Below are 21,645 nucleotides of genomic sequence, written 5' to 3'. Positions count from 1 at the left end.
TATATTTATATATGTATATATATGTATATGTACATTTTCTAAGTTTACCCCACACATAACTTCACCACACATGCCTTTGCGTTGTAAAGGCATGCGTTGTAAAGTTATATGCGGGATTACATTTTGCGGAGTGATTGTACTGCGGAGTAATGGCTCCGCGTTGTAATTAATGCGGAGTCATGCTATGCGGGATTTTTGATTGCTGGATTTCGTCACATATTCCAATTCGAGCCACAATCTCCACAATGAACTCCATTTCCTTGGGAGCACCCATGGACCTCTGTCCCCACCACATCTTCAACCTCTAGAGCAAGAAGTCCAGAGCGCCTCCTTCTCTGAGGACTGGCAATACCCTGAGGTAATACCCTTCTGAAGAAACCAAAAACCCACCCAGCAGAACCAGAGAACTGCCAACCCATCCCCCTGCTTCCCTTCCCAGCGAAGGTTCTCGAAAGCAAACCACCTGCAACTCCCCAAACACATCAAACATAACCTCCTGGACCCCTCTCAATCCACACCTGCTCGCAGCCACTGACATCAGGACCTCCTAGACCATAGCGAAACAGCAGCCTTCATCCTCCTGGATCTGTCAGGCGCCTTCAACACCGTATCACATCTTGATCAACAGACTCCAACACATCGGAATCCAGGTTGCCACCCTAAAATGGATCCCCTCAGAACTCACCAGAAGAACCCAGTAAATCAGTCTCCCACCATTTACCAAAGGATCCAAGAGGATCATCTGCGGTACCCCACAAGGATCATCCCTCGGCCCTATCCTCTTCAACATGTACTTGACCCTCCTTGCCAACATAGTCACATCGCACAGGTTCAACGTTATCTCCTATGCCAGTGAGATCCAGCTCATCTTCTTGCTGTCCAAAGACCCCTCCATCACCAGGGCTAATTTCCACAGTTGTATGATGACCGTCGCCGATGGGAGGAAGGGCAACTTTTTCAAGGTCAACTTGGAGGAGATGGAAGTCCTCCTCTTTGGAAACAACACCAACATGGAACGACACATGGTGTTCAGCTGAATTCTCCCCATCCCCCGCCCTGACAGACCACTCCCGCAACCTCGGCATCATCTTGGAAGGCAAACTATCCTAGAAGAAACAGGTTAACGCAGTCTCATCCACCTGTTTCTGCACGCTTCGAGATTTTCAGGTGACTCCATGTCAACACTAGCAGGACCGTCATGCATGCCCTCATCACCAGCAGGCTGGACTACTGGAAAGAACACTACTTGGCAATCACGGCGCACCTCCTAAAGAGACTACAGACAATTCAAAACGCTCCATCTCACACCTGAAGGCTGAAGCTTGGAACAAGCTTCCCCTGCGCATCAGAACCACGTCATCACTCTGGGAAATCAGGAAAGGACACAAGACCTGGCTGTTTGACTGAACAGAGCACCACGAAGCAGCTAGCAACCACAGTACCTCGAGATCTTAATGGGTGATTTTTCACGCTCTATAAATGACCAATTGATTGATTGAGCTGTGGTCAATTAGCTTTCCCGGGTACTTAACAACAATAATAGAATGGGCGCAGTGCAGAGCCTACAACTGCATCTTTTGTATACCTTCACATGTTCGAAGCTCTCTACTATGCTTAGAGTTCAGCCTATGCCTCCACAGCATTTACAATGAAAGAGTTCCTGAAAGCAATGTTTGCAACTAGGAGGAATCCATGGATAGACTATCTGTCAGCTGTGCATGCCAAATTAAACCTGATCTAGGAAAACTTGGAAGACTGCTTAATCCCACCAACTCTATTAACCCCTTCCGTGCTGCGAACGTTCAACGGACGTCGCGTGCACTACCCCGGCAGTGCTGCGCACGTCCGTTGAATGTTCCGACCCCGCCCACTTAATAGAACGTTCCGCACGAGCGCGGAACGTTCGAAGCAGCGGAGGGGTTAAAAACCGTATTGAAGAAACCTGTCCGGCTTCTCTCTAGGCAAGAAGACATCATGAATATAGAAGAGTTAAAATCTAACATCGAGGCAATTATAAACTCATATAGAGAAAAGCCAATCCAGCTTTATCTGAATAGTGCACTGAGGAAAAAACACACTAAAGCCCGTATGCAAGATTAATGGCCCTTCCAATCAAAGAGCTACATGCAAGGTGGAAGTCATGCTCTGTGTCGGGCCAATGCAGACTGTCATCTAAGAGAAGAAACATTGGAACATCTAATAGGTATCTGTCTGGCTCTTCTTAACGCATGACACACTTTACTAAAAAAGAGTCTTTCTAACTTACGTGGAACGTACCTGCAAGGAAGCTAAAGAGCTCCTTTACCGTCCTGAGACTATGGCAGATCTGGAAAAGTTTGGAACATTGATGCCCATAACCCAAACATTGCTAAAAAGCCAACCTGCAGTAGCTGTTGGGGAACACCGCTTTGGCATCATCCTGCATTCCCCATTATGTTACTGTGCCTGCGAACACTCCTGCATACACAGCTAGCACTTTCTGTACTTTTTACTCTCGTATCTGATCCCCCATACGGCACGGCACGTTGTCTCCTACGCAAGCATCCCTTGGCAACAGAGGGTACACTCAAAACGACCAAAAGGACAGTGGATGCACTGTCGATGGAAAGAACCCCTGAAGAATGGTGCCTGTGTAACAATAACAAAAAACACAGTTGATGGACAGAATGTAGAACAATGTCATACATTCACCCCAGTACAAGGATCTGGGCCTAAATCCATCGTTTTTTTGCACTCCACACCACCCTGGGTTAGACACTGGCTATATGCAAATCAGCTCTGACCCTGTGCCTCATGGGAACAGTCCAGTCCGAACTACCAAGCCATGTCTTTCCCAGACCGGAATCAAGCATCCAAGGACCGGGTTCTGGCTATCAGCCTTCATCAGCCTGGATAGCTTGACTCCAGTGGTGTGGAGAGCCTGGGACTCACGTCTGAGCATACCCAGCCCACTCGGGGTGAAAATTGCAAAAAACACAGTTGAAGGACAGAATGTAGAACAATGTCATACATTCACCCCAGTACAAGGATCTGGGCCTAAATCCATCGTTTTTTTGCACTCCACACCACCCTGGGTTAGACACTGGCTATTTGCAAATCAGCTCTGACCCTGTGCCTCATGGGAACAGTCCAGTCCGAACTACCAAGCCATGTCTTTCCCAGCTCAGACGTGAGTCCCAGGCTCTCCACACCACTGGAGTCAAGCTATCCAGGCTGATGAAGGCTGATAGTCAGAAACCGGTCCTTGGATGCTTGAATCCGGTCTGGGAAAGACATGGCTTGGTAGTTCGGACTGGACTGTTGCCATGAGGCACAGGGTCAGAGCTGATTTGCATATAGCCAGTGTCTAACCCAGGGTGGTGTGGAGTGCAAAAAAACGATGGATTTAGGCCCAGATCCTTGTACTGGGGTGAATGTATGACATTGTTCTACATTCTGTCCATCAACTGTGTTTTTTGCAATTTTCACCCCGAGTGGGCTGGGTATGCTCAGACGTGAGTCCCAGGCTCTCCACACCACTGGAGTCAAGCTATCCAGGCTGATGAAGGCTGATCGCCAGAAACCGGTCCTTGGATGCTTGATTCCGGTCTGGGAAAGACATGGCTTGGTAGTTCGGACTGGACTGTTCCCATGAGGCACAGAGTCAGAGCTGATTTGCATATAGCCAGTGTCTAACCCAGGGTGGTGTGGAGTGCAAAAAAAACGATGGATTTAGGCCCAGATCCTTGTACTGGGGTGAATGTATGACATTGTTCTACATTCTGTCCATCAACTGTGTTTTTTGCTGTGTAACAATAACTGCACGGAGAACGTGCAAAGGGCCTCCAAGGACCTTACTGGAGTCTGGAATGTTTTGATAAATGTTGGACATTTGGACCACCATGCGGAATACTAGCCGAGCCAAGAATGATTTACTGTATAATATGAACGAATGCTGGACTTGCATGGCTCTCTTTTTACTCTTTCATCTCTTTGAATTTAATGCAAAGACTAAACTTTCGATTAGACTACAGAGATGCCAGTGAATTTTAAATCTGGGTTTTATGCGAAGTATTGCTGATTTCATACATATATGTAGCGCTGCATATTTTGTGAGGTGAAGCCTCTTTTTGTAACCATTTCAATTAATTGAACAAATACATGTATTACATACTAATTTGCTATATTGGCTCTATCATGAGTATCTTGCATGAGCACAGCGATTTCAGCCCTTAGCTCTTGTGGAGATGCCTGTGGTGACCTGCATGATTGCTATCTGTAGTGAACATACAAACACCATGCCTCATCTGTCCAGCAGATGGTAACTGAGCCTCTAATGACCAATTCCTAATGGTACATTCCCACCTTACTAATGGAGTGGTCACTGCAATGAGAGCCAGATGTTTTATCATTGCATGCTTCCATCAGCATCTACTAATATGGCTCGTCGTTTGCTGTCATGCAAATGACTCCTCGGTTCATTGCCTCTATATGAACTCGGTTGCCCCATTCTGCACATTACAACAGGCAGTTTGCGGCCATCACTTGATATTAAAGTGGAACTTCCTGAGGAATTAATTAGGAATGTAGAAGTCGAAATGGGATTTTAGCTGAAGGGTGAAGTTGTTGGGAGATGGAGCAAGAGGAGCATGCAAGGTCGATCTGGAAGCTGTTACTATCCAGAGTTTTGAGGTGGACAGTGGAAGAACCTGAGTTCGTAAAGGGAGGGTTTGAATTAAATGTTTAAGTGGGACACGGTTGAGTTAAATGTGTTACATTCATGAATTAATTAATAATTTATATTTTGGAGAGCATGTTGGGTTCAAGAGCATGCATGTTATCTCTGGTAATTGTCAACAATATTTACCATTGTTATGGTGCCAACATTATTTTGCTTTATAATGGCACTGATAATATCTTGCATCTCATTTTCAATGCTTCGAATTTAGTACTCGCTGTGAATAGAACTAACGTGTTAAAGAGTGCAAAACCTAGCTATTAGGATGCTGCTGGTATGTAGATAGTATGATCGAGTCTGTGTACAAAAAATAAACAACAAGGGACCTTGTGGCTGCCATCTTGCCTGAGTGATCTCAGAAAATGCTACCAAACTAAGACCGCTCGAAAGACTACAGAATCAATCAGGAATTCATAGAGCGTGCTAATCACCTGTGAGGGTCTCAAGGCCCTGGGGGAGGGGGTTCGAGCAGCTCCGAGGTCATCCGAAGAGCTAGGTCTTGAGGTATTTTCTGATGTCTTGCAATGTAGGGCTTGGTCTGATACAGAGGGGTAGTTCGTTCCAGGTCTTGGCTGCGTTGTAGAAGGATCTGTCCCCCGTTCTGGATTTGTGGATGCAGGTGATTTCGGCCAGAGCTAGATCGGCAGAGCGGAGGATTCTCTTGGAGGTGTGGAAGAAGATTCTATGATTGAGCTATTGGGTCCGGTCTTGTGGAGGGCTTTGTAGGCGTGAGTGAGCAGCTTGAAGGTCTCTCTCTTCCAGATGGGGAGCCAGTGGACACCTCGGAGGTGTTGGTGATGTGGTCATGTCGTGGGATGCTGAGGACCAGTCTGGCTGCGGCGTTCTGGACTGTCTGGAGTTTGTGAAGGAGAGATTTGTTGATTCCGGCCTAGAGAGCGTTTCTGTAGTCCAGCCTGCTGGTGCTGAGTGTGTGGGTGATGGTCTTTCTGGATTCTGGGGGGATCCATTTGAAGGTCTTGCCGAGTATGCAGAGGGTGTTGAAGCATGTGGAGGATACGGCGTTGATCTATCTGTTCATGGTGAGCGAGGAGTCTAGTATGATGCCGAAATTACGGGTGTGGTCTGTGGGGTTTGGGAGGGCTACCAAGGTGGGGGGCCCCAAGGTGTCCTCCCACGCGACGTCCTTCATGCCTTCCTGAAAGCTGTACTTAGTGATGTAGGGTTCCTTGGTGAGAGAGAGGATGAGCTGGGTGTCGTTGGCGTAGGATAATATGCTGGGTCCCTGTTTTCTGACGATGGTTGCAAGGGGAGCCATGTTAATATTGAATAACGTGGGGGATCCTTGGGGTCATCCGCATCTGTCTCTGTGGAGGAAGGGCCTGGAGTGTGTTCTGCTGGAGAGGAAGGTGCGGATCCAGTCTAAGCCAGTTCCCTGTATGCCGGTGTTGTGGAGTCTGGAAGCTAGTGTGCGGCGGGAGACGGTGTTGAAGGCTGCTGAAAGGTCTAGTAGAATGAGGGCTGCAGTGTGGCCTTGATCGAGAAGCGTGCGGATGTCGTCCGTGGTGGCTAGGAGGGCAGTCTTGGTGCTGTGGTTGCTGCGGACTCCTGATTGAAATGAGTTGAGTAGGTTGTTGGATTCTACGAAGTGCGTTAGCTGGCTGTTGACTATTTTCCCAGCGACTTTGGCAGTGAAGGGGAGTAGAGAGATGGGCCTGTAGCTCTTGAGGTCCATCGGGTCTGCGAAGGACTTCTTGAGGAGGGGTTTGACTTTGGCATGTTTCCAGTCGTCGGGGGAACGTGCCTGCTTCGAGGGTGCAGAAGATTGTCCATTGTAGTTCTTCTGCGATGGCAGAGGCGGCACTGTGGAAGATGTGCGGCGGGCAGGGGTCAGTGGGTGCTCCGGCGTGGATGCTCCTCATAGTCTTTGTGATGTCTACTGTGGTGACAGTGGTCCAGGTGAGGAGGGTAGGCTGAGTCGTTGACTGCAGAGTTGGCATCAGTTGTGGTGGGGGAGGAGTGCAGCTGGGGGTGAAGGTGAAGTGCTCTTTGGTGATCTTGCTTCAGTTTCTGCATGGTAAGCGTGGTGTAGGCTTGTGTACTGTGGGTTTTGTGAAGTGGACGCAGTAGTTGTCCGGCCAGAGAGGTTGCGTGGTGTGACTGAAACAAATGTTATTTCTTCCAGCAAAGAGAGGATTGAGGGTGTGTCCCACCGTGTGGGTGGGGGTGGTGACGAGTTGCTTCAGTCCGATGTTGGCGAGGTTCTCCAGGAGGGCGTTAGAGTTGGGGTTGCTGAGGTTGTCAATGTAGAAATTCAGTTCTCCGAACAGTACGTAGTCTGTGGAGGCGAGGGCTTGATGTAGTCTGCGATGGTGTTGGGGAATGGGGTCCGGGAGGTCTGTAGGAGAGCGATCCGTGTAGAGTCATTCTGGGGTTGGTTTGGATCTGGAAATGGATGTGTTACATAGGGGGCTTGGCGTCGTTCGAGATGGAGGTTGTTGGCCGGAGGGAGCTTTAGTGGACGACGGGGAGACCTCCTCCAGGGTGGTTGGGGCGGTCTTTTCTCTGGATTTTGTACCTGTCTGGGATGGCATTTGCGATGTCAGGAGCTGGTGTTGGTCCAGTTCTCTACGTCGGGCGAGAGGGTGTAGAGGTCCCAGATTTCTACTACGTGTCTGTGCATGGAGCAAATAAATGCCTGCCAGTATTGTGTGACTCAAAATATTCAATGTTTAAAACTTGGTTGAAAAGCCTTCCGCTTAAGATGTGAGGAAATGTAACTGAAAAACTGGGGAGATCAAGGGTGGTACTAAACTTGAACTTTGGGTAGGAGCTAACCTGTCAACCCAAAGATACACTGCTAACACTTAAAACAATGGGGCAGAGCTGTCTTTAGAGCTAGTAATTCGATATGTTAATACATTTTGGCTTAAACGTATTGGTCAAACCCGATATAATAGGTCAGAGATAAATGTAAGGTGAGCACCGATTTACCTGGGTGCCGTTACTTACTGGTCTCAGATACACTAACCATGTGCACTTTCTAAAAAAAACTCTAGGTATCTCTTCTCTTAGTGTGTTGATGCCTATACATCTGCAGTGATTGTGTTAAGCAACTGAGCATTTATAATTTAAAAGATGGCATTTGCCACCATTCATTTTAACTTATATTTATTTTTCATTTAAGGTGTGTGCGTTCTATTTTATGTGGATTTATCTGAAGGAGAAAGGTTAACAAAACAGTTATAGAATATATATATTTTTTTACGCACATCTCTGGCCCCCCCTTGCCATTGCACTCGGTATCACAGTGACCATACATTTTTAAGCACTTAAGCACATGGATGGCCTGCCCAATACTTCTTTAGACCTCCATCTCCATTGCAGGCCAACACAAAGCAGGTAAAAAAGTGTGTGTCCTGGAAGCTGCATCAGCCTGGGCTAAGACTGAGGACGGAAAACCTTTTAAGTACCTTTTTAGTTCGATTGCCATGTTAATTTTATAGTTCGTTCGGGTGGCTTTGCTTGCAGTAAAGCACTATGATCCGATTAAACTTGATCTGAGGTCTTGAATAGTCTTTGTTCTGAGACGGATGTGCTCATGGATGGTGAGGCTCTCTTGGCATTAACGTGAAAAGGTGGAGTGCAGGGAACTAAGTGGGTTTTAGTTGGAACTGTGGAGGTGTTGAGAAATGATGTCTTGAGTAACATAACGTGCTCCGGATGTGACGAGTTCACTGACCAAGGAATTTGAGGGAGAGAATTTAGATAGAGGGTGGAATGGACCAGGTTACTGAAAAGGTACAGGAGTTGGAAAACGGTGAGTTCTCGTCTGTTTTCCATTTCAGTAGAGTGCAACTGGAAGCTCTTAAAAAATGGCAGGTCACAAATTACATGTTCGCTGGATGGCTTTATTTATTTATTTGCTCCTTGTTTTACTGTGTGGTGGTTTTAATTAAGATCACGGTGCACTAGTGTTTTTTTAGCCCATTTGTGTTCGCTCTTAACTCTAGTGCTGGAAACGAGTGCAAAATGCGGGTGCAGAAATGCTTTCATCTTATACCATCACCAGAATCTAAGTGGCCTCTTAGGAGTTAAGGTCATTTAATGCTCTCAACATTAAAGTATTTGAATATTTGGCGGCAAACCAATACATCGCTGCTAGAGAAGAGCGGGCCTTCCATCTGCAGTTCCCTTTTCTTTTTTTTACACTGACAGCATTTGGGCTCCTGCTCCTCTAGAAAGGCCCTCAGAAAGCAACCCAAGGGCACCTCCAAAGATGCAACGTTTGTATGACAAGCACATTACCTCATTTGTCAGAGTGGGGGACGCGGATTTGCCCAGAGACAAGAAGTTGCCCATAAATTATCATTGGCTTTAGTCCGCATGACTAGCAATTCAGATGAACGATGCCGGCTCCTTCGCGTGCCTGTGTGTAGCTGTCAGTGGGGAAATAAAGCATGGTGGCCTTTCCATCGGATAAATGAAGTCTGCCCTGTTGAGTTATCCATTTCTTTAATAGTAAGAAGCCTTCTGCATACCGTTTTCTTCTCTGTGCCTTTGTGTACTCCAGCGGTCGCGTCCGCTCTGTATTCAGACCGTTCAGAGCCGCGTTGGCTCAAATATCCCTTACTCTATGAGGAGGTGGCAGATGGATGCGCGGGCCTGTACTCCATTTTGCCAGGGTGTTGCCACAGTGGCGTCCCTCTGCTCAACTCTATAGCAGATTCCACTTAGTGCGCAGAATATCACTTGAAACTGTCTGTTAAATGTAAGTTTCTGAGTTCCTACAAGAGTGCAAAGTAAGGGCAGTGCTTGGGGGGGGGGGGACTTATTAAAATAAAATAAGATTAAAAGATAAAGGAGCTGCATAATTGGATGCACTGTGGTGCTTTAGCAGCCTTTCCCTCCCTCATTGGCGTCTTACACTTCTCATGAGCAACTGCACCATGCTCCTTGTGCTTGTTAGGATACGTCATATCTTCCTACCTCATGGCTCTGAAGCAGCAGCCTGAGTTTCTTCTTGGGCACGAACTATGGGTGGTGATGCAGATTTCCTGCTAGAAAGAAGATGTAAATTAATTTTGTGGGAACGTACTGTGCCAAATGAGGTAGTTCTTTTGAGGCCCATCTGTGGAACAAGGATAAGGTGTTCCTTCAAAAGCTTTCTTTAGTTCTTTTCCATACTCTGGCTCAGCTTTCCTTTATATCAGGAACCGCCCACTGTTGGTTCTCTCACCACATGTGTTCAACCATATGACTTCTGTAATATATGCACACCACTCGTTAGGACTTAAACAGTGGTCCCTGGTGCATCCTACTTGACAAAGGTGCTCCTGCCATGAGGTACAGTTTCTAATGGTTCTTGCTCCATGGCTAGCCTTGGCTAGCAATATTGTGTCGTAGGATACTTCTGCATCTTATGTCTTATGTCATATCTGTTGGCTCGTATCAATCTGTCCAGAGTCAATGAAACCCTTTGGTATTCAGCTTTTCTTGGCTTGCGTGTGGCACTCATAAACTGCTCTTCAATCAGAGCTCTACCATTCAGATCCAGCCCCAAATTGATCCGACCCAACCATGATCACAATTTAGAAAACAGAAGAGGCAGGATAACAGGTGATCAGGATTGTGCCGTCACCCATTAGCATCCATTTGTCTTAATACCGCCATTTCAAAACAACAAAACTAAACACTGCCAAGCAGAATCATGGCAATTTGAAAGGTAAATATCCTTAATTTTGTAAAGATTGCATAGACGTTCCTATTGGCATGCAATAAGTTTGGTGTAGACAAATGGGTATCGTTTCCCAAAAGGGACTCAAGTTGGTGATTTCTGTATGTGTTTTTTCAATCGCTATGTTTACAAAGCAATATGGTGACCAATGCTGTGAAGTTTTACAGAGCATTTAAATGGGTCTAACTCCATATGTCTTTCACCCCTAAACCTTTGCTTTAAGGCAGAGTTAGACATACAGAAACCTGTGGGTTTAATGTGATATAAATGCTTGTGGTATGGTGTGGATTCATTTCAGTCACAAGTACTTACAAGCAAGGTAGCACAGTAAACCACAATAGCTGGTATGGGATCGTTATTTTGTCTACAGTTTGTCTTGCTGGTTGTTCTTGAAGGAGTGCATATGTTTTTTACACTCCCTACCTTCAACCAAATGTTCATTGAGGTGTTTGCCCTATATGTTCACAACCTCCCTCTCTTTCCACCCTAATCACTACACATTTAAGGTCTCAAGTAAGGCATCGCATGTGCTGTTGCTTGAAAGACATTTTGTTTATATACAGGTGGTTTAGAGGACACTCACTGCTTACCATTTGTTGGATTAACTGTTAGTCTCATTTCCTGGCTTCTCTTTGGTCAGCAAGGGCTGGCTTCGTTAAGGCTTCACTTTCTCTTTGTGTGTTCCCCCTATCCCTGGAGTGTGGGCCAAGTACTGCTTCCTTTTTTGAGTGTCCTTCTGCAGCTGTTTCCTCCGCTTTCTGTTTCAGCCTATTATTTTCTTCTACTTGCAGAACTTAGTTACAATGTACGTGTTTTTAGGTTGTCTTACTCCTGGTTTTGCATCAAGCTGTTGCGTTCACCGCTCGTTTCCCGTGTTCGTTCCCTTTTACTTTTTATCCTCTCACCTGTTACTCTTTGTGAAGCATAACATCACCAGGCCACACGTTGTTAGTGTCGCTTATAATAATGATTTCAAAATACATTAAAGCCTTTCTGCTATCACTGTTAAGTGATCACTCGTTTACTGATTTTTTTTTGCTACATGTCATGATTACCATACTGTGCTATACAATGACAGGCCTTATTATACTATACAGAGGCAAGCCATATTATACATAGACAGTGACCGACCATACAATTGTATACAACAGGACATATCACACCATACAATGACCGACCATAGCATACCACACCATTGCAAACTATAATGACGGGCCATACCATATTATACTCCAATTGTTGGAGCAAGGGCTAGCTTAAGACAAAAACAGTGTGCAAATGCGAGAAGTATGTGCACATTCCAAACAAGAGTGTGCAATTACTTTATACCCAGCTAGAGATGGGAAGCGGTATGCTTGACCGATAGAATTGTGTTTGGAGCAAATAAAATAGAGCTGTACATAATGACATCACTAAAAGTTGCTTGCTGTGGTTACGTGTGGGATCACCCGAATACTTGTTTAATTAGTAACAAATCACCAAGAAACCTCTGTAACTGCTCACCTTTTGGGTTAATCACTGTCCAGTCCTCGAGGTCATAGCTTGGTGGTTGACCTGATTCCAAGACTGCAACTGTGTTTAAAGTTATTTTTCGAAAACCAATTTTCAGCAAACTGTTAATTCGGTGCTGACATTATTTCCACAGTTTAGACCATACCAAGTTGCCCTCAGTTGCCTTAACACGATAGCCTCTTCTTGCTGGAGCAGTTATAAGTCGCTCAAGTTTGGTGTTGGAAGACTGGTTTCATTGGAGGATTGTTGAATCCCACGCATTCTGCTTGGCGCATAACGAGTTGGTAAGTAGGCCAGTGGCGGCTGGTACGGCTGAATTAAAAAACAAAACCATTTACCTCTGCATGGCTGCCGTCCCTCCTCCATGGCCTCCACTTCTCTTCCTGACTCCCAGAAGCAGGAAGCATACAGGCTCATCTAAGCCAATCATGGCGCTGCTGTCACCAGGATGACAGCAGTGTTGGGATTGATCTAAGTGCCCTGGCTTGATGCTCACACAGGGAGTGGGAGCCTGTGCATGTTCTCCACCCAGACTGGGCAAGATAGCCAGGTGGAGAACATGCTAAGTGTGCATGAATTTTCGGCCCGCCAAACTGTCATGCGCACTTAAGTGCACATATTTCCTCCTCCTCCCCTTGCTCCAACAGCCCCGCCTCTACCTGGCTCGTGCTGAAAAATAACATGATAAAATTGTGTTATTTTATTTTTCCCTGTTTGCACTGCTGAAAAGCAGTTGGACGATGCTACTCTTCCTTAGCGGAGGAGCCGCCACTGAAGTAGGCAACGTTTCACTTACCATTGCTCGCTACACTTCTTCCCAGTTCATTGACAGTAAGTTATACCCACGGGACCAGATTTACATTATTAGAACACTCGTGCAGTCCTACATGTGTGCCATTTTCCTTGCTTTTCATTTTGTCACATTGGTCCCATAATATTTGTGTTCTTGGGTGCTAACACTATACTGCAGTAGTTCTATATTATTTGGAAATGTAATGTTCATTTGTCTAGGAGTTGTATTTCATTTTTGCAAACTAAGTCATGTAGCCCTTGGGAGAGTTAACGTCTTCTACTCCACGACCCCAAATCGTATGTGCACGTCTTTTTGTGGTTCATGTGGTTGCTATCAAAAATACACTCATGCCTTTAATGCTTGCTCGTACTTTCCTCTACTTCTCATCTTCCATGTCATTTATTATATATTTGTATTTTTAATTTTTTGCAGCTGCTTGCTTTCTTACAAGGTCTCTTCACCTTTTATCATCATGGCTATGAATTGGCAAAGGACTTTAGCGATTTCAAAACGGAGCTGACGATCAGTATACAGAATGTAAGTACTCCGCACTGCTGGCCTCTTCTCTTGGTTTGCTGATTAAGGATCATTAGCCACTTATTGCTTTCTCCCAGTCAAAGGATATTGCTGCATGTCCTGGTTTGGTGAACTGCAGAGCCCTAGTACCTCAGGGTATTTCTGCACTAGTTCTTATGTGCATTGATGGTATTCAGCACAGGGTAAACAATACATCCCTGGCGTATTTTGAGACCTCTACCCTCACCATGACCGCTACATATTTGCTCTAGCTGTTGCTATAAACATGCAGCTGAATACTTTATCTTGAAATCTTTGTATCTTCAACCAAGTCACTTTGACTTTTCAGTCTTCTGGTCAACCCCACCACCCCACCCCCGACTCTACCTTTTAAAATAAATAAATGTATTAAAAATAATAATAATAATGTGCCAGTTTTTTGTTGCTATTTTTGTATTGGTGCTCTCCTTTGCATATTTAGCCCAATCTCCCATTTTAACCTTGCATTATCAATTTTTTGCTATTGCTTTACCTCCTTAGTTATCTCCTTTTTTCATTTGAAGAGAAAGCATGTGCTTTCTTCCATCTTTTTCCCCATTGGGTTTGTCCGTACCCAGTCCATATCCATCTGAAGCAGAAATGGAAAGCGAAGAACGACTGTTGCATACCACAGCTTCCCTTTATTACGTTTTTCATTTGAAAACAAAACTCATTTTTTTATACCAAAAGTTATTTTCTCTTCTGCTGTCTACCATAGTTGTAGGAATTGTGTAGATATGTTAGAATCCCGGTTTTAGCTAGTTTTAGTCAAAGAGGCGAAGTCGCAGTAAGACTAAGTAATTGAGAACAAACTGAGTTATTTTTGTCGCAGATTTAATGTAATATATTATATTACTAGTTCTGTGTTTTCATTGGGCTGTGGTTCTATTTAACTAAAGTGCTATAACAGGTGAGTTGCCGTGGTAAAACTGCTCTCAACTACTTTTGCAGTTGTCTTGATCCTTTTGAAAATGGTACCCTTGTGTTCTTGAGGGCCTGACCCCTCATGAATGTAAACGCAAAACATGAGAACTCCAATTAAAATCCACAAACTAATCACTGGAAAGTGCCAGTAAGAAGCTTTAGAAAAACGCATCCATTACTATACTTCTCGGTTAGGCCATCCTTAGTCCTTGTCCAGTTTCATGGTTTTCGAAATGTTGAAAACTTGAAGTGAATGTCATTTCTGTCAAGGACTGCACAATCCTCAACCTCACACTTGCCATTTAAAAAGAAAGTGGTCCTCAAAGAGTAAAATGGCGAACTTGAGGGGTGGACAAGGTTTGATTCTCTGCCTGAGACTGTGTTGCTCGTCTTTCTTGACAGGTGTCTACAAATGAAGTAATCAGATTCTCCAACATTGGACCTTTCACAGAGTTGCATACACTAAATGACTCCACTTCACCCGGCTTCAAACCTTCTGTCAATATGTCACAAAATGATAATCTGAAGTATGGGACAACCATTCAGTCAGCTTCAGCCATTGGCTAACTCCACTTTGGCTCCGCTGGTGGTTTTCTGCCCTTTCGCAAGGAGCACCTCCGCACACAAAGTAGTTTCCCTTAAGGGTCAGGATTTACAATGGCAGGGTGTGCTTTTTGAGACAAAATATTTTTTTACTTTTTGTTGGTGTGTGTATGTGTAATGTGTGTCCGTATATATGTATATAGATATATATATATTCTTCCAAAGTTTGCCCTGCATTGAGAAATTGCACTCCACCAGCTGTAAAGTTTTAAACTTTTATTTCTAAGGCAGAAATGCAACTCCGACCTTTCAATCCCATTAGCCTAATGCATTTCGAAACTCTCTTGTTTCTTCGTCAGAGGCAGATTGTCAGCACACTGTTCTGGGTTTCCACAGGTCCTCACGTGACTGCACCAATTTATACCGACCACCGGTGTGTCAATTTCATAGCGGTGCACGTTGGGACTCGTGGTCCAATAGCCTCTTATTAGCCTCCAGTGGCTCGTGTTCTTTACAATCAATAAATGGGCTGCTTTTTCCCCTCCAGTGGGCCTCGGTGTAACATTTCTGCCTTTCAATTCCGAATAACAGCTCAACTCAACCCGAGCATTTCAGGTAAGACGGACCCCAGGTCGCTGAAGGGGCGGTGCAGGCTCTCTGCGGCTGGACCTGCCGCATGAAATCTTCTTCCAAAGTTAGCCCTGCATTGAGAAATTGCACTCCACCAGCTGTATCGGTGAGCAAGGGCACGGACGTGCCCGAAACACATGCACCTTTTTATGCACTAAATGAAGCATTCACGAAGTACAAGTCCGACTCTGGCGTATCTTTGCTGTCTGCGTACCTGTCTGTGCTTGAGGCACTTTGGAGACAAGTTGGATCATATATATATATATATATATCACACACACACACACACACACACACCACCCCCCACACACACCACCCCCCCCACACACACACACACACACACCACCCCCCACACACACACACACACACCACCCCCCCCCACACACACACACCCCCCCCGCCCCCCCCCACACACACACACACACACACACACACCACCCCCCCCACACACAAAACTACCAGGCAGGTAGCAAAGAGGAAAAACCACGCGATTCCCAATCTTCTTTCGGCAAGTTTTATTGGTAAGGAAAGTTCACCAAATCTGACGCGTTTCGGGCTTCCGCCCTTGGTCACAGATCGTCTGGTAAATGAAAAGAACATCCCTTTTAAAGGGTACATTGCACGAAATCAATTAGTAATTTTTTTCATTTGCAACACCATGTGATTGAAAAATAAAAACTGAGGACACACTACATATGACCGACATAAATAGTCTTTTTCCAAACCACAATTTGATATATATGTGAAAATAAAGGAAGGTGTCATTATAATATTTACACTTAAATATCCAAATTTATGTAGACGTTTCATTTTAAGGTGCAATGTATCACATTGTGTAAACTTTATACCAAACAAATGCTGTCGGTGTCCATTGAAGGTGGCACATAATATCCGCATAAATGCTATTGTAAAATAGAATGCAATATGAAAAAGACACAATATAGCCACTGGTCATATGTCATAGAAAAGTGCAATGTGCACAGATAAAGTGCAAATGCAATTGTGCAAATAACGCAAAATATTATGTGCAAACATGGTATATAAATAAATATAAATATAAATATTTATAAATAATTTCATGTTAAAAATCATCTAGGACCATTAATTAATGGAACCTGATGATCAGCATATGACCATATAAAAATATCTTCTCTTTTTGACATTTCACAATCCATTAAATTCCTATATATATATATATATATTCACTGAAAAAACCATAGGTTAGAGACCATATATAGTTAGGAATTAGCATTTAAAAAACCTTGATAATTCACTGAAAAAACCATAGGTTATAGACCATATATAGTTAGGGATTAGCATTTAAAAACCTTATTTTACTCACACAAAACCATTGAAATTCCATATATAGTTAGTTGCACTAACTATATATCGCACACCCGCAATCCACTGCTGATGATGTCACATATTACATCATTCATGACATGGTCAGTGACATCACTGATGACATCATCCAGTGACTGTGTGTTTCTGTAAAGTTTAAATATGTTTTACATATTGAAGAATGAGTAGATGTAGAAGTGTCTGGATGAAGGATTTAGTAGGTGCGTGACTGACTGTATGAGTGAGTGATTAAATGTGTCTCACTGAGTGCATGGGTTAGTGACTAAACTGTCTTAATTTGTGCATCATTATGTCTGTTGTTCTGTAAACTGCTGCATGTGTTGGTCAGTAGCTATATGAGTAACTATATGGGTTATTGATTGATTGCCCAAGTATTTGTATGGGAGACTGAGTGTGTGTGTGGCTGGCTGGGAGGTGTGTGACTCTGTGCAGATCAATGTGTACTTGTATCAATGATTGTATAAGAGAGTAAGTATGTGTTAGTATATGTTTCAAAATGTAAGGTGCTCTATGTTTAACTGTATAGATTAGAAAATGGAAGTGTGATTGATTATTTACAGGACTGACTAGGTGTGTGAGTAACTCCATGGATGAGTGACAGAGTGTGAGAGTCTGTATAGGTGTATGAGTGCATATGATAGTGTTGTAAAGATGAGTGATTGTATGTATGAATGATTGTATGGGTAAATGAGTGAATGTGTGTGTAAACATAGGAATCACTGAGTGCGTATGTAGTAACTAGTATTAGTGTGTCAATGGTTTAAAAAATTATACTCTGTATTTAACACTGGGTGTAACAGAGGTCATATTAAAGTGTGAGGAGATGCATTGTATTGTCACATGAATGATATCATCAGTGATGTGGTCATTGATGTCAAATGAGATGTCATCAGTGATGTCATCAGTGATGTCATCAGTGATGTCATTTGTCATCAGTGATGTCATCAGTGATGTCATCAGTGATGTCATCAGTGATGTCATCAGTGATGTCATTTGAGATGTCATCAGTGATGTCATTTGAGATGTCATCAGTGATGTCATCAGTGATGTCATTTGAGATGTCATCAGTGATGTCATCAGTGATGTCACTGACCATGTCATGAATGATGTAATATGTGACATCATCAGCAGTGGATTGCGGGTGCGCGATATATAGTTAGTGCAACTAACTATATATGGAATTTCAATGGTTTTGTGTGAGTAAAATAAGGTTTTTTAAATGCTAATCCCTAACTATATATGGTCTATAACCTATGGTTTTTTCAGTGAATTTTCAAGGTTTTTTAAATGCTAATTCCTAACTATATATGGTCTCTAACCTATGGTTTTTTCAGTGAATTTCAATGTTTTTTTAATAGCAATTATCATAAGCTGTTGAATGTCAAGTACGTGGTAAGTAAAAACATTTTCGTGTTTATGCACACTGATCTGCTTTGAATGCTGCCCCCCCTCCCCCTCATTTCTATTAGGAGTACTCTCTCTTTGCAGATAGTGAAGGGTAGTTAACGCAGGCCTTTGCCCCCGTTGTAATCCGTCGTGCCTGCTTCTCTCTCCATTTGATTGATTGTTATCCAAGCATTTACTGTTTTAGAATTGGTTCTCTTTGGTTCATTCTCTATTTACAAACCAGCACAGAGTCGCAATACTCTGTTTAGTCTTTGCAGAGAGCGAAAAATCATGTAAAAAAACAAAAGGAATCGAGCAAAATCAGTAGGCCACTAATGGGATCTCTTTTTGACCTCGCTAAAATAGAAACATTAGGAACAACCCCTCATGACAAACACGAAACTATTGAGATGAACTGAACTCCACACCATGATGGCTGCAATACAGCTCGACTCCGCCACCCACCCCGCCCAAAATAACGATAAACTCTATGCAAATATTAAAAATATATACAACACACCAGCAAAGTAACAGGGTAAAACATTTTATTAAACAACTATTTACATAACTATTTTATACTTTTTGTTGCCCGATCCGGCTAGCTCAATCGATCGAGCATGAAACTCATGCACTCTGATGGTTCAAAGTTTTGAGGAGTGCTTGTAACACTGTCTGAAGCCTATTTGCACTTGCTTCAGCTTCACTATTCTCAAAGTAAAGTGGGGGCTGTTTGAGGACGTGACAGCATTTGTGAACAATGTAATGCGGTGCCACCCTGAACCGCTTGACGGAGGCCCCCGAGGGACGGTGTGATGGCGCGGACTCGGAGGGGGCGCTTGGCTCCGGCTCCCTCCCCAAGTCGTGTTCTCCTGGTGTAGCCTGAGATCGCCCCCGACATAGGTGGCCGGCTCCCGGGATCAAGCGGAACTTTTTGCCTTTTGGTAACTCTTCCATTCTTGACCTTGTCCCACAATCCGTTTCACCTAAAGACACGCTGTAGTGGGGCGCCCCTTTACCATTTCAGTTGCCATTCCGCCCGCTTTTGCTACACTGTGCCTCTTCCGCTATTCAGCTGTTTACCGCCCGCTCTTTCGACTACAGCGTCTCGCTCACCATGTAGTTGAGTTGCTCCCGCTCTTGCGGTGCAGCGATAGCCGGCTGCCACAGTACTCTCAAAATGGCGGCCGGCTCTTCAGATTTGGGCGTGGTCCACTAAAATTGCCCTGCGACACCTTGGAACTCGGACGCTTGTCTGCTAGAGATTGGGCTCCAATTTTCGAAAGCGTCCCCTCAGCCTTGAAGATTCTACAAAAGTCTTGGGGGCCCCCGACTCCCGCAGGCTTCTGGTGGGGAGCGGCTAGCATTATTGCTCGTCGAATGGCCACGACGGAGCTACGAAATGGTGGTGCTCTCATGCGAACGCCAGCTTCAGTCTGAAACATCCAGAAACACTGTAGACTACCAATTCGATCAGTTCCGGTAGCGCCCCAACGTGACCCGGTAGAGAAGAACTAGCCCTCCCCTCTTTGACTGATGGTTCTTGTTGCCTGTCCCTTCTGTTGTCATTTAACAGAACTATTTAGCCTGCTGAAAGGGGTTGTGTTCCGACCGCTGGTTGGTGGAGACATTTTGACTATATTCTGGACCTGCGTTGTCGTGTAATGCGTCATATGACGCGCCGCGTTAGCGCATCTGGAAGTGATCCGGGGCGCGACGCGCAGCGCGTAACGTAAGCATAACAGGTCATGTGACTTGTTAATAAAACTTTTCATTGGTTCATTTTACTTTTTCTTATTCTAATGATGAAAGGCTTGGTCATATGACCTTAAAATTACGCTTTTTATTACTTTCGAACATTATTTTTTCTTAAATATATGTTATAATGTTCCAGGCTAATGTACTTTCCCGGAAAATTTACAACTGTCCTGCAAGTAAAATATATTCCTTTTTCGAGAAAAAGGGCGTTTCTTCGTCCCATGACGGAGCCGTTGAGCAAAAGAGGGTCGGCCTGCTGTCTTAGTCGCCGATAAGCCTGAATATGAGATTCTTATCGATCACTTTATGTTGCAAGGAGTAGAAAACACAACAGCCCTTGACCATTTATCTTTACTGCGTTCCTGCGTATTATACCTTTTACCCTTCATGTAATTGGTCTGCTTTATTTCACTTGCCTTTTACTGATTCTAAAACAGTGACTATTATTAAAAACTTTACCAATGTATATACTACTACCATGTTTTCTTTTAATAACCTTTATTGTGAAAATGTCATTATACAAATACGTGCCTATAACCACGTGGGCCGGCCACGGAGCAAACTGTAATCGTATATGATGAGTAGACATTTACACTGTAGAGGAACGTAACGGGCGGGCCATTAGGTTGCAAGAACTAAGGTGTCTAACAGTTGCGGAATCGGTGGACGTACATTTTATAATTAAAATACGACAGGGCCAGTTACAATAAAATTATCTAGATATACATTTGCGGGCAAGTACCATGGGTGACGTTAATTCGAACTTTCAATAGTACAGTAATCAATAACACATCAGAACTTAATATCAATAGGGATATCGAAATATTCAATCTATTCTCGTCCCCGCCCGCCATGTGCTTCAAAACTGCATACGTATCTCGTGATATCAAGGTTGTGCAACCAGTACACAACAAGGAGTTACGAGTCCCATTTATTCCGGCGCCATTTTGGGCGAGGACGGGCAGGTCCAGGATATAGTCAAAATGTCTCTACCAACCATCGACTATGATGATGTTCATATGCTGTATTTATTAGAGTAACACTCATCTGTCCACATGAAATTAATTTGCCACAATCTAAACATGTCATTTTAATCTTTCCAAAGTTCTTCTAAATATTTGGGACCGTTTCCCTTGCCTCTGATGCTGTCAGTGCCACTTCTTTGATGAATGTACTGGCAGGTCAGGGGTTCTCCTCCAAATCTCTCTTTTATGCAGCACTATAATTAATCGGTGCCACCTCTCCATATGACGATGCATGGTATAGTTACCATAACTATATTTTTTTTCGGTTCCTCTGGAGAGTACATCGTGGCAGATGAAGCGTGTAACGTACCGGGCATTTACCTTTTTTTGCATGTAGAGGAAAGGAAAAAAAATTCGAGCGTCCGAGTTCTAAGGTGTCCCAGGGCCATTTTAGTGGACCAGGCCCATATCCAAAGAACAGGCCGCCATTTTGAGAGTCCTGTTGCAGCCGCCTGTCGCTGTAGCATCAAGAGCGGCCGAAACTCAGCTGAATGGCAACTGAAACGGTAAAGGGGCGCCCCACTACAGCAGACGAGCCTCCACCTAGGAAGGCCCGTTCACGCCGCCTCCCCCCCCCCCCCCCTTCGGGCACCCCACGCCTTTATTCGGAGCAGGATTGTAGGATGGCCACACCAGTACGGCAACTTGCTAGACACCACCTCGGTGCCTACCGAATCTCAGCGCCTTGTGGTGTCTTCTATTCAGAAAACATTGGTTCGAGGCATATGGGCTGCAGATGGTACATTTA

The 21,645-nt window shown here is 44.3% G+C and overlaps 1 protein-coding gene across 4 annotated transcripts in view; it reads left to right on the top strand.

Moving 5' to 3' along the window:
• Positions 1–21,645, top strand: part of ARHGAP26 (Rho GTPase activating protein 26) — a 2,444,655-nt gene that overhangs the window by 515,165 nt on the left and 1,907,845 nt on the right. For all 4 annotated transcript variants that reach the window (XR_013598661.1, XM_078653061.1, XM_078653060.1 and 1 more), the window contains exon 7: positions 13,150–13,254. Coding sequence is in view for 3 of the 4 variants with exons in the window: in XM_078653061.1 (XP_078509187.1) it covers positions 13,150–13,254 (105 nt within the window). In the remaining variant the exon portion in view is untranslated. The remainder of the gene's footprint in view (positions 1–13,149; positions 13,255–21,645) is intronic.

This window comes from Lissotriton helveticus, chromosome 7 (assembly GCF_964261635.1).
Source record: "Lissotriton helveticus chromosome 7, aLisHel1.1, whole genome shotgun sequence".
In the NCBI taxonomy this organism is placed as follows: domain Eukaryota; kingdom Metazoa; phylum Chordata; class Amphibia; order Caudata; family Salamandridae; genus Lissotriton; species Lissotriton helveticus.
Note: the sequence above shows the minus strand (reverse complement) of the source record. Positions and strands in the feature narration are given on the sequence as shown.